Source organism: Mus musculus, chromosome 11 (genome assembly GCF_000001635.26).
Source record: "Mus musculus strain C57BL/6J chromosome 11, GRCm38.p6 C57BL/6J".
Classification (NCBI taxonomy): Eukaryota; Metazoa; Chordata; class Mammalia; order Rodentia; family Muridae; genus Mus; species Mus musculus.
In genome coordinates this window covers 80,449,069-80,461,615 of record NC_000077.6, presented here as the reverse complement: position 1 = coordinate 80,461,615, position 12,547 = coordinate 80,449,069, and the positions used below count along the sequence as shown (strand labels likewise).

General features: G+C 41.2%; 1 protein-coding gene across 2 annotated transcripts in view; it reads right to left on the bottom strand.

Moving 5' to 3' along the window:
• Positions 1 to 12,547, bottom strand: part of Psmd11 (proteasome (prosome, macropain) 26S subunit, non-ATPase, 11) — a 44,634-nt gene that overhangs the window by 11,633 nt on the left and 20,454 nt on the right. For both annotated transcript variants that reach the window (NM_178616.3, XM_011249223.3), the window contains 2 exons: positions 5,182 to 5,376; positions 876 to 1,020 (listed from right to left, as the gene is read on the bottom strand). In NM_178616.3, coding sequence (NP_848731.2) covers positions 876 to 1,020; positions 5,182 to 5,376 — 340 coding nt within the window. The remainder of the gene's footprint in view (positions 1 to 875; positions 1,021 to 5,181; positions 5,377 to 12,547) is intronic.

Here is a 12,547-nt window from a genome sequence, read left to right as displayed (position 1 = left end):
ACAAAACAAACAAACAAAAATATGCAAAAAAATAAAAATAATAATAATAATAAAGCAAGCAGAGCAATAGTGGCGCACGCCTTCAATCCCACCACTCAGTAGGCAGAAAGCAGGCGGATCTCTGTGAGTTGGAGGTCAGCCTGGTCTACAGAGTAAGTTCCAGGACAGCCAAGACTACATAGATAAACTGTCTCAAAAAAAAAAAAAAAAAAAAAACAAAGGAAAAAACAAGTTATGTCTAGCCTGGGTAACATGAAATCCTGTGTTCTCTGGCATATCCCTCTTGAAAGAAAGGAAAGGAGGGAGGGAAAGAAAAGAAGGAAAGAGAAAGAGGAAAGAGACAGAGATAGAAGAAAGGAAGGAGGGAATAATAAATAAAAATATAAAATTTTTTTAAAAATGTAAAAATGATTACCCTAGGTTAGGGATAGTGTTTACCTAGTATACATGAGGCTCTGGGTTCGGTCTCCAGCACCATTTAACTATCATGCCTTTACAAGTCCACTTTATAAAGACTAACTTGGCTCACCATTTCCCATTCTGGGGGGCCAGTTGGCTAACACTGGCCTGTCAACTATTTCCTGAACTCCATTCTGTGCTAAATACCTGTGAGGACAGATTATTTGAAGAGTGAGAAATCTCCAAGAGAATTTCCCAGCTAAGTAATTTCTAAAATCATCTCCCAAAGTCTAAAGGAGCAGCAAGCGAGATTGTCAGAGAATTCCTCTGACCACCACACTCTGTATCAGCCAGCCCCATCACCTGCAGCTAGAGTTGCACCTCTAGTGGCCAAACTCCCCGCCTGAGCCACCTCTGCTATAGTGCATACTTGTTGAAATATTAGTTCTTACACCCTCCAATTAGTGATCACTTACGTGTTGAGCATGATTTTGCACAGCAACATGTACTTCAGAGATGTGATGGCCTTGGGGCTATCAATGGAGTCGTAGCCTTCGAATGCCTCATAGAAGTATGAGTATGCAGTTTTCCAGTCCTTCTCCTCTGCTGCATGAATAATGCCTGGCCAGTGAAAAGAAAGAACAAAGGACCATATAAAATAACAGAACCATAAGAAAGCTCTAAAAAGCCTTAGAAATTGACCCCAACAGCATCAAGTTACCAATGAGCTCAAGTGTAAACAAAGGATCTGCCACAAGTCACAAGCCAGTTCCTAAAAGCTGGCATTAGAACCCCAGGTGTCTAGCCTCTCTAATCAGCACCACCTTTTTAAATTCTCAAGAGTTACAGACCCAATTCAAAAGGAACGCCAAACACACAGTTTATTATCTCTCCCTTCCTTCTTACCACCTAGTCCTACCACCACTGGAACAAATGTTTAGCCTCCAAGACATCACCTAGACAGTGAGCTGACCAGACCATGTGATTAAACTCAGTAACATCAGCTCTGGGCTGGGTATAGTAAAGCGCTCGACTAACACGTACAAGCCCTGCATCTAAACCCAGCATGAAATAAACTAAGCATGGTTACATACATCTGTAATCCTAACACTTGGAGGTGGAAACAGGTATAAGGTCATCCGCAACTACAAATCAATTTTAAGGCCATCCTGGGTTTCATGGATCTGTATCTCAAAAACAAAACAACAAAACTAAAATAAAAAATAAGAATTAGTAATGTGGGCTGGAGAGATGGCTCAGTTGTTAAGAGCACGGACTGCTCTTCCAAAGGTTCTGAGTTCAATTTCCAGCAACCACATGGTGGCTCACAACCACCTGTAATGGGATCCAATACCCTCTTCTGGATTTCCTGAAGACAGCTACAGTGTACACATATACATAAAATAAAATTTTAAAAATTAGTAATACAGCTTTTTCTAAGCTGAGTTTTGGTTTTTTCCCTTTGTTTAATTTTTCAAAAGAGATCTCTCACAGAGATTCCCCCTCTCCCTTCAAATGCTGGGAGTAAAAGTCTGTGTTACCACACCTGGCTAAATTTAGGAGTTCCATACTGAAGCAGCTTTCCTGATTGGTAACATTCCCCAACATGTTATTTCTTTCATTTCAAATATACTTTATTTGGGGATGTGCTTTTGCCTATATGCAATCTGTATATAATAAATCTCATATAATCCAATACCATAAACAGTTACACACAATGAGCCAGTATTTCTTTAGGTTAATATCAAAGTTTATCTCACTAATCCCAATTTGGTTGCTCCAGGTGAGCTTAATGTTAGTTGAAATGACTACATGCACCATATGTTATGTTCTCACCTAGGATGACATGGAAGTTAGTAGCTAATGGGCTGAGAAGTACCTCTCTATACTTTGCCTAACTCTGTATCCCTTTATGACTTTAAAGACCTTAACCCCACCCATCTCTTTAACAGAGTGCTTCCCTACACTTTTGATATAAAATACTTAACAGATAAAAGTAAAAGGATAAAGCTGCTAAAAGTTGATCCCAGAAAAATCAGTGTTTTAGCAGCATGCCCATAACTCACTGTAGCAACTGGGACACAATGCATAGAAGTGGTAGGCTCCCCCCCAGCTTAGCACCTTTACCTATAACCTGACATCTCCCACCTTGAGGGAAGAGTCAAATCCTTTTGTTTTTGTTTTTCGAGACAAGGGTTTCTCTGTGTAGCCCTGGCTGTCCTGGAACTCACTCTGTAGACCGACCAGGCTGGCCTCGAATTCAGAAATCCGCCTGCCTCTGCCTCCTGCGTGCTGGGATTAAAGACGTGCGCCACCACCACCCCACCCCACCCCCCGGCTTATTAACAGTTCTTAACTAAAGAGGCCTATAGGAAAATATGTACTTCTTTATAGCCAATGAAAAGTCACTCAAGATATAACAAACTAGAGCTGGAGAGGCAGGTTAGCTGTTAAAAGCACTGACTTTAATTCCCCAAACACACATGGTCGCTAACAACATTTGTAACTCCAGTTCCAGAGAATCTAATACCTTCTTCTAGCCTCAGTGGGCACCAAGACACACACGATACATAGACTATATATGCAGACAAAATAGACACACACATTAAATAGAACTAAATAAATCTAAAAGAAGTCACAACAAACTGCTAAAGCCGTTAAGCTTAATGGATACCAGAATTTGCCCATATCTCCCAACATATCAATAGAGAAGAATAAATCACTAAAATAAGTCTGTTTGGAGCTGGGCAGTGATGGCGCACGCCTTTAAACTCACTCTGGTCTACAGAGTGAGTTCCAGGATAGCCAGAGCTACACAGAGGAACCCTGTCTCGAAAAAAACAAAAAAAAAAAAAAGTCTGTTTGGGAAAAGGGGGAGCTTATAACTCCAGCACTCAGGAAGCTGAGGAAGAATTCAAGTCCAAAGCCACCACGGATTATTATATAGAACATTATATTATCTTTTAAAGAAGGAGGGGGCAGGCATGATGGCACATGCCTTTAATCCCAGCACTGAGGAGGCAGAGGCAGGTGGATGTCTGTGAGTTCCAGGCCAGCCAGGCCTACAAAATGAGTCCAGGGGAGAGAAACCCTGTCTGGAAACCATCCCCTACTCCATAAGGGAGGTGGGGTGGGAATTAAGGCCTGAAAAACCAAAATTCTGTTTTCATGAAACACTAGCTGCATTACTGTTGGCATAAGTCTGCTTTGTATGCTTTTCCATTAATGAATTTATTAATTCACTTTACATCCTGATCACTGCCCCATCTTTCCTGAGTCCCTTCCTATCCTCCCCTCCTTCTCTGAGCAGGCAGAGCGCCACCCCCCCACCCCCGCCCAGGTACCCAACTCCCCCATGGCACATCAAGGCTCTGTAGGACTGGGTACATCCTCTCCCACTGTGGCCAGACAAGGCAGCCCAGCTGGGGGAATGGGTCCACAGAATGCCTACTTTTTTGAAAAATGTATTCATGTATCTGAATATGTTTGTGTTCATGCCCAGAAAGGCCAGAAGAGGGCATCAAATCCCCTAGAGCTGGAATTACAGGTAAGTTGTGAGATGCCCAATGCATTCCAAACTACTTAGCCATTTCTTCAGCCTGAATATTTACTTTTAAAAGCAAAGACCCACACAGTCATTCAACACAAACATTAAAGGGAATCTTCCACGTGCCAAGCAGAAAATATACAGACAAGACTCCTAAGGAGCTTATCATGATAGTGTGAAAGAAGAATAGATTTTTGGGGACTTGAGAGAGCACCTGTCCTTGCAAGAGGGCCTAGGTTCAGTTTCTAGTACCCACACAATGGCTGACAACTATCTGTAACTCCAGTTCCAGGGGATCAATGCTCTCTTCTGGCTTCTGTGGGCACCAGGCATATTAAGTACCACACATACATATAAAACACCCATTCATTCATAGATTAGATAGATAGATAGATAGATAGATAGATAGATAGATAGATAGATAGATAGATAGATAGCACACCCACCCACATGTACACGTATGTGTTAAGTTAGTTCAAAAGCAAAACCAGAGAGGCAGCAGAGGTGCATCTATAAGTTAGGAGACAGCCTGGTTCAGAGCTATATAATGAGAGCCTGTGTCAAAAACAAGAAGGAATGATATGCAGAAAAGGCATCTGAATTGGGTTCAGCAAGATACATAGGAAGCTGTATACAGGGCACAGGTGTATGAAAAGACAGAACATCTGAAATTAGGATTATCTTCTAATAGCCCTGATATGTGGCCCTTTCAAAAAAAAAAAAAAAAAAAAACTTACAATCTTCTCTAAGAGATTTGGTTAACACAGGTATGTTAAGCCAGTCAGCCAGTTTGGAGTCAGGCACTAATAACTGTGTTCTTAAGTACTTTAGACAGTTAATAGGAAAAAGCTGGTTAGAAAGGCACCCTTGTAATTGGTTTCTTTGAGGAAGATTGGACCAAATCAGTCAACTGTTTCCCAACCTCAGTTCCACCCTTACCCCACCTTCTAGTCCCCAATCCCCATCCTTTCACCCTTAAGATGAGGTGTGCAGGGGGCTGGCGAGATGGCTCAGTGGTTTAGAGCACTGACTGCTCTTCCGAAGGTCCGGAGTTCAAACCCCAGCAACCACATAGTGGCTCACAACCACCTGTAACAAAATCTGATGCCCTCTTCTGGAGTGTCTGAGGACAGCTACAGTGTACTTACATATAATAAATAAATAAATCTTTAAAAAAAAAAAAAAGATGAGGTGAGCAGTAAGAAAGCATGTCTTATGCACTGCTGGGCCTTTACCTGACTGCATGTCCAGGGTGGCCTGCAATTTAGGGGGGCAGTAGATGGCATTTGCTGTGGTTCGAGCAGAGGTTAAGGCAGCTCGGGCTTTCGGCAGATTACTCAGAGCATGGTAAGTTTTGCTTTCTAAAAGCTGTACTTCCACCAAAAGGGCTTTATCATCCATCTTTTTCAACTCCCGAAGCAGCTGAGAACCTGCAAAAGAAATATGCACATATGTGTTTGTTAGTCTCCATATCACCCTCACTCCACACCCCTTTTTAAGATAGGAACTTACTATGTAACTCTGGATGGCCTGGATTGTACTATGAAGACTACACTGGACGAAGGGTGTGAGCTGTCATACCCAGCCCCCTCACCCCACCCCCAAAGAAAGGTTTGTTTGGGGCTAGAGAGAGTTTTCAAAGGTTAAGAACACTGGTTGCTCTGGCAGACCACCCAGTTCAATTCCCAGGACCCACGTGGTGGTTCATAACCATCTGAAGTTCCAGTTCCAGGGGATCCAATGCCCTCTTCTGCACCAGGTATACATGTAGTCATATACATACATGTAGACAAACAGTCATATACACATTTTTTATATTAAAAAAAGTTTGTTTTAATTTTGTGACCGTGTGACTTTGTGATGTTATGCAAACATATACACAGGTATCCAAAAGGATACCAGGCATCTCCCTTCCACTTCCTACCTACTTCTCTGAGACAGTCTCTTCCTAACTCTGGGGCTCCCATTTTCTCACCTAAGCTTGGAGCTAGCAAGCCCCAGTGATCCTCCTGTAACCACATGCCTTGAAGCTGGCAATGTCTCTGCATTTTCTTGTTGGCCTTAATTTTAATATTATAATACCATAAAATCTCACTCTCCACTAATGGCAATGAGAAGAAACCTAAAACTCATACAGGTGGCGCATGCCTTTAATCCCAGCACTCAGGAGACAGAGGCAGGTGGATTTCTGAGTTCAAGGCCAGCCTGGTCTACAAAGTGAGTTCCAGGACAGCCAGGGCTACACAGAGAAACCCTGTCTTGAAAACAAAACAAAACAAAACAAACAAAAAAACCACCTCATACAGGCCACTTTTACAGCCCATGCAAGAACTATATTCCCTCTAATGCACATTCAAAAGAAAACTATGTATCTCTGAAGCTTTTATTCTAAATATAACACTGGAGCTAAGAGTCCTACACACTTTCACCCAAGTTTACAATAAGAATCCACTAATCAAAGAACTGTGTGAGAAACCCTGGAAGCAGACATAGTTAAGGCATGCCTGTAATTACAGCTTAGAGAGCTGTGGCAGAATGATTAGGCCTGATTAGGCTACATGGTAAGAAACTGCCTCAACAAGGCAAACAGAGACAACAAGGTACAAGGGCTCATGGGCAAGGAAGGAGTTTTAGGTATGTCAATAGTCTCCAAATTTACCTTATTTCTTCAACAGATCATTTATACCATGTACAAAAATAACTTCCTATCAGATAAAAGGCCTAAATATAAGAATGAAGACTATGGTGCGCATCTATAACTGTAACACTTAGGAGGCTGAAACAGGAGTGTGAGCAGGAGGCCAGACTGGCTACATAATTAATTCCAGACCCAATGTAAGCTACATATAGTAGGACCTTGTCTGGGGGGTGGGGGTGAGGGGCAAACTATAAAACCTCTTTAAAACAAAACAAAACAAAGAAGAGCCAGGTGTGGTGGTGTACACCTTTAAACTCAGAACTTGGAAAGCAGAAACAGGCAGATCTCTGAGTTTCTAGCCAGCCAAAGCTACATAGTGGAACCTTGTTTCAAAAGAAAAGAAAAACAACTAAAGACTTAATTTTATACTGATAGGATAAACAACAAAAGAAAATGAAAAGGATGAATAGGATGTCATTATAATTTAAATGTACTTTATTCAACATACACACATGTGGGAGCCCAAGCCCAGTAATGCCTCAGCAAACATGTGAAAGTTAGAGCAACTTTTTCTGGGTTTCTTTGTATGGCTCTAACAGTCCTGGAACTCGCTCTGTAGACCAAGTTAGCCTGGAACTCAGAGATCTGCCTGCCTTTGCCTCCCCGAGTGCTGGGATTAAAAGAGTGTACCAATAGGCCTTAGAGGACAATTCGTGACAGTCAATCTTGCCTGTCACCTCATGGGATCCAGCAATTAAACTCAGGTCCTCAGGCCTGAGTGCAAGCACTTCTACCTGCTGAGCCATTTGCTGGCACAAAACTTACTTTAAAAGATACCATCAAGCCGGGCGTGGGAGGCAAAGGCAGGCAGATTTCTGAGTTTGAGGCCAGCCTGGTCTACAAAGTGAGTTCCAGGACAGCCAAAGCTACACAGAGAAACCCTGTCTCAAAAAACAAAAAACAAAAAACAACAACAACAAAAAAAAAACCATCAATAAAATAAAAAAACTTAACAGGCATGTTAGTTCCATCTATAATCCCAGGATTTGGTAGGTAGAAACCAGGAATTTCCAAAACAAATTATGTAGTTAGACTAGCTGAATCCAAAAGATTAGGGGAGAGACCCTCCCTCAGAATATAAGGTGCAAAGCGATCGTTTGACAATACCCAATGTCAAACTATGTCCTCCAACACAAACAAATGTACATACACATATGAACACACATGTACACATGCAATCACACACCACACACATTGTAGCACAATACACCAGTCTGTACAATAAATTGACTCAAGAATGGGGGAAAATATTTGCAAATACCAAATCTCCTAATTGATGGGACTAAATATTTTCAAATTTCCAATGCTAATTAATGGGAATGAAAAATAAAAACAGGGAGAGCAAGATGATTCAACTGGTATCTGCTGGGCACGGTGGTACACACCTTTAATCCCACCTAGTAATTGGGAGATAGAAGCAGGGGGATTCCTCAGTTTGAGGCATGCCTGGTTTATAGAGCAAGTTCCAAAAAGATAATTCAACTAGTAAAAAAAATAATCTGCCTGGAAGCCTCCCATGAGTCCAGTCCCCAGAAACCACAGAGGTAATGAACTAACATCCTTGCTATCTTCCTACCTCCACAAATACGCCCACACACATGCCACACACATGCCCTCACACAGATAGATAAATAAACCAGTAAGTAAATGTAAAAACTTAGGATTTAAAAATCAAGGGAAAACACATCTCTGGGTTTGTAGCTCAGGCTGCTATTCCAGCACTCAAGATATTAAGGAGTGCCATGGGTTAAGGCTAGCCAAGGCTACAAATCAAGATCCTAGTACCCCCCAAGCAAACAAAACCCTAGTAATTAAAAATAAGCAAAGTAAGCCGGGCGTGGTGGCGCACGCCTTTAATCCCAGCACTCGGGAGGCAGAGGCAGGCGGATTTCTGAGTTTGAGGCCAGCCTGGTCTACAAAGTGAGCTCCAGGACAGCCAGGGCTATACAGAGAAACCCTGTCTCGAAAAACCAAAAAAAAAAGAAAAAAAAAAGAAAAAGAAGCAAAGTATCAAAATAGATGTCTCATATAAAGATGTTTTACATCCTGTATCATTAAAGAAATGCAAGTCAAAACCATAAGGAAATCCTACTTATATACATTAAGGAAACTATAATAAAATGATAGTATTGATGAGGATGTTTCTGCCACTTGGGAAACAGCTTGGTTGCTCTTCAAAACACTATATCCAGGCAGTGGTGGCGCACACCTTTAATCCCAGCACTTGGGAGGCAGAGGCAGGTGGATTTCTGAGCTCCAGAACAGCCAGGGCTACCTGAGAAACCCTGTCTCAAAAAAAAAAAACAAAAACCAAAAAAAAACAAAAACCAACAAAAAACAAAAAATAAAAACCCACTAGAGATTACACTTGACTCAGTAACTGCACTTCTAGGCCTGTATTCAAAATAAAAACAAGCCCAAGTGAACCAGCACAATTCCCCAAACAGTGCAAAATCATATGCACACAAACGGTGCATCCAGGGGACAATTATTTAACAACGAGGAAGTGCTGACACATGACAACATGGGTGAATCTTGATAACATTACTCTAAGCAAAGGATGACCACGTGTTATATGACTACATTCATATAAACTGTCCTAAACAGCAAGATCTGAACAGAAATCAAGCAGGAGTTCCCTAGGGCTTGGAAAATGAGGTGAGGAGTAAGAATTAATGAGAACTGACTAGAGATAGCTTCTTTCTGAAGTGATAGAAATGTTCTGAAATTAGTGCTGGTCATTGCACAAACTTAGTGAATACAGTTTTTACAAAAAAAAAAAAAAAAACAAAACCCAACAACACTAAAATATGTAACTCTGAAGTGAATTTTAGGGTAGATAACTCAGTCCTTAAAGTATCTGCCAGCCACACAAACCTGAGGAACTCAGTTCAATCCCCAGAACAAAAAAGAAAGAAAAGAAAAACCCCCAATTGCCCAATTCTGGGGAGGCAGAGAAAGGAGGATTCCCCAGGAGCTCAATGGCCAACCAGTATATCCTAATCAGGAACATCTAAGTCCCTGTCTCAAAAGTTGCAGTCAGTAATAGTTCTAGCACTCAGGAGACAGAGGCAGACACTGATGGATCTTGTGAGTTGAGGCCAGCTATTCTACATAAAAAGGTCTTGGGCCAGCTAGGGCTCCATGAGACCTTGTCTCAAAAAAATAAAATAAAAAAGATAGAATACTCACTCCTGAGGAACAGACACACACTTTATAAAGCTAGCTTTTTTAAAAAGCTACTATTGCTGGGCGGTGGTGGTGCTTGCCTTTAATCCCAGCACTTGGGAGGCAGAGGCAGGCGAATTTTTGAGTTCCAGGGCAGCCTGGTCTACAGAGTGAGTTCCAGGACAGCCAGGGCTACACAGAGAAACCCTGTCTCGAAAAACAAAAAACAAACAAACAAACAAAAAAGCTACTATCTTCTTAAAACGTATGAAACTATTGGCCAGACATAGTGGTACATAGCCTTAATCCCAACACTTTGGAGGCAGAGGCAAGCAGAACTGTTGAGTTCAAAGGCAGCCTGGTCTACAGAGAGAGTTCCAACAGAGACACAATGGACTAACCATGCCTAAAAAAATATACAAACAAACAAACAACAAACAAATAAGAAAGACTGACATTTTTGCAAGATAAGCACTAAATACTGACAATATGTTCTGCAAAGAAGCATGGAGAAGGCCTGGCCTAGCTGCCTTAAGAGGCATGCTCCATAGGTTTTTCAATTCCTGAGAGACTGAGGCACTCCCTCAGGCAGTGAAGCACTCAGACCACTTTGTGTTTCTCTGGTTTGTTCCCTTAGTAGCCAAGAAGGCATGGAATCATGACAGGACAATTGGTCTTAAATATTAATCTTTTATACCCTGTATTCCTTGCAAACATCATTGTATCCTGGCAACTACAACTGTATTGATCCTGGCAATTGTCATTATATTCTGTTGCTAATAAAGATATAAAAAGTCTGACTGCTCTCAATAAAACTGTCACAGCCTCAGTTGTGCGGTGGCCCCTCCAACCTGGCCTGATTTAATTCCTTGAGGCCATTGTCAGGTGACCTTGGACCAGTAAGTAAGCTCCGGTGCATCAGGGACATGGAATATGGGGATTTAAAAAGAAAGAAAAGGGGAGAAAAGTTAAAGGTGAGAGAGTCCTGGGAATCCTGTTCACACAAGTACACTAAGGCAGGAGCATTTACTGGAGATGAAAAGATGGGACGGGCAAGGTTAAAAGAGTCACAAAGTTACTGGAAGACAAAGTTAAAGCAGGGCTATCAGTTGATGAACTTCCTGGAGTTCATTAAGCTCCCCGACTCTCTACCCTGTCCTAAGTGCAGTCCCTGATAGTATGGAAACTTTTTTCATCTCTTACTGAGGTTGTTAAGGAGGTTTCTAGCCAACATGACAGAATTAACTCCTTTTAAGTCACAGTCACAGTACAAGTCTACCAGTCAAGAATCTTTGTATCAAGTGCAAGAGATCAAAAAGACATGGATGGGATTCTTTTACCAGTGAAACATCCAATCCTAATAACCCAAGGCAACAAGTTAAAAATTATACCCCCATTTAAGACTTAAGGATCTTCAACAGAGCTGTGTTCAATATGGACCAACTGTTCCTTTTATAGTGCCTCTTTTTGATTCTATTTCTGAGAAAGTTTTTCTTCCCTCTGACTGGAGGATCTTAGCAAACACCTGTTTTACTGGAGATGAATATTTACTGTAGAAGACTAATTATTCAGAAAGATGTCAGGCCCAAGCTATTAGAAACCAACAATATAGGAGCTGAAGACATGGCTTGGCAGTTAAAAGCACTAACTGCTCTTCCAGAGGACTGAGTTCAACCATGTGGTGGCTCACAACCATCTGTAATGGGCTCTGATGCCCTCTTCTGGTGTGTCTGAAACCTACAGTGTACTTACATATAATAATAAACAAATCTTTGGACCAAAGCCAGCAGGGACTGAGGGAGTAGAGTTGACCAGAGCAAGCGGGGTTGAGCAGAGCGAGCACAGGTCCTAAATTCAATTCCCAACAAGCACATGAAGCCTCATAACCATCTATACAGCTACAGTGAACTCATACACATAAAATACATAATCTTAAAAAAAAAAAAAGATAATACTAATACTACATGCCAGACTGCCAAATGTTCTTTTTAAAAAGGGGAGATATTATATACTCATATACTTCACATACTCAAGAGCTAACTTTAGTTACAACCCTCCAAGGGTAGATAATGCCTCAACTACTGGCAAGCATTTTCAACAGGCCGGGGGGTGGAAACGGATATATATTTCTTCCTTTTCTTATACAGTATATGGATGATATTCTACTTTCCACTTAAAATAAAATGCCACAAGATCTGTTTTCAAAAATAAAAATTGAATCAATTCTTTAAGCTTTCATTCCTTATTAAAAGAAATTAAATTTTTTGTTAAATACTTTAAATGACTTAGAACTGGCTTTTACTATTTTATACCCCTGTAAAATAAAAAAACAATGCTAGCCAGGCGGTGGTGAAACACGCCTTTAATCCCAGCACTTGGGAGGCAGAAGCAGGTGGATTTCTGAGTTCGAGGCCAGCCTGGTCTACAGAGTGAGTTCCAGGACAGCCAGGACAGGAGAGCTACACAGAGAAACCCTGTCTTGAAAAACCAAAACCAAACAAACAAACAAAACAATGCTCCTACATACATACAAGCCTATTCAGAAATTTTGCCAAAAGTTTGATATAACCCATATCATAGACATTCTTTAAAATCCTCAGGGTAAATCTTTTGTAAAAAGAAATAATGAACAACTTAAATGTTATTTAAAAACAAAGGAGGGGGAGCAGGGCAGTATGGCTGGCTACTCCACACAATATTTTGTCTTCTAGATATACAGTACAATTTTTTTAATT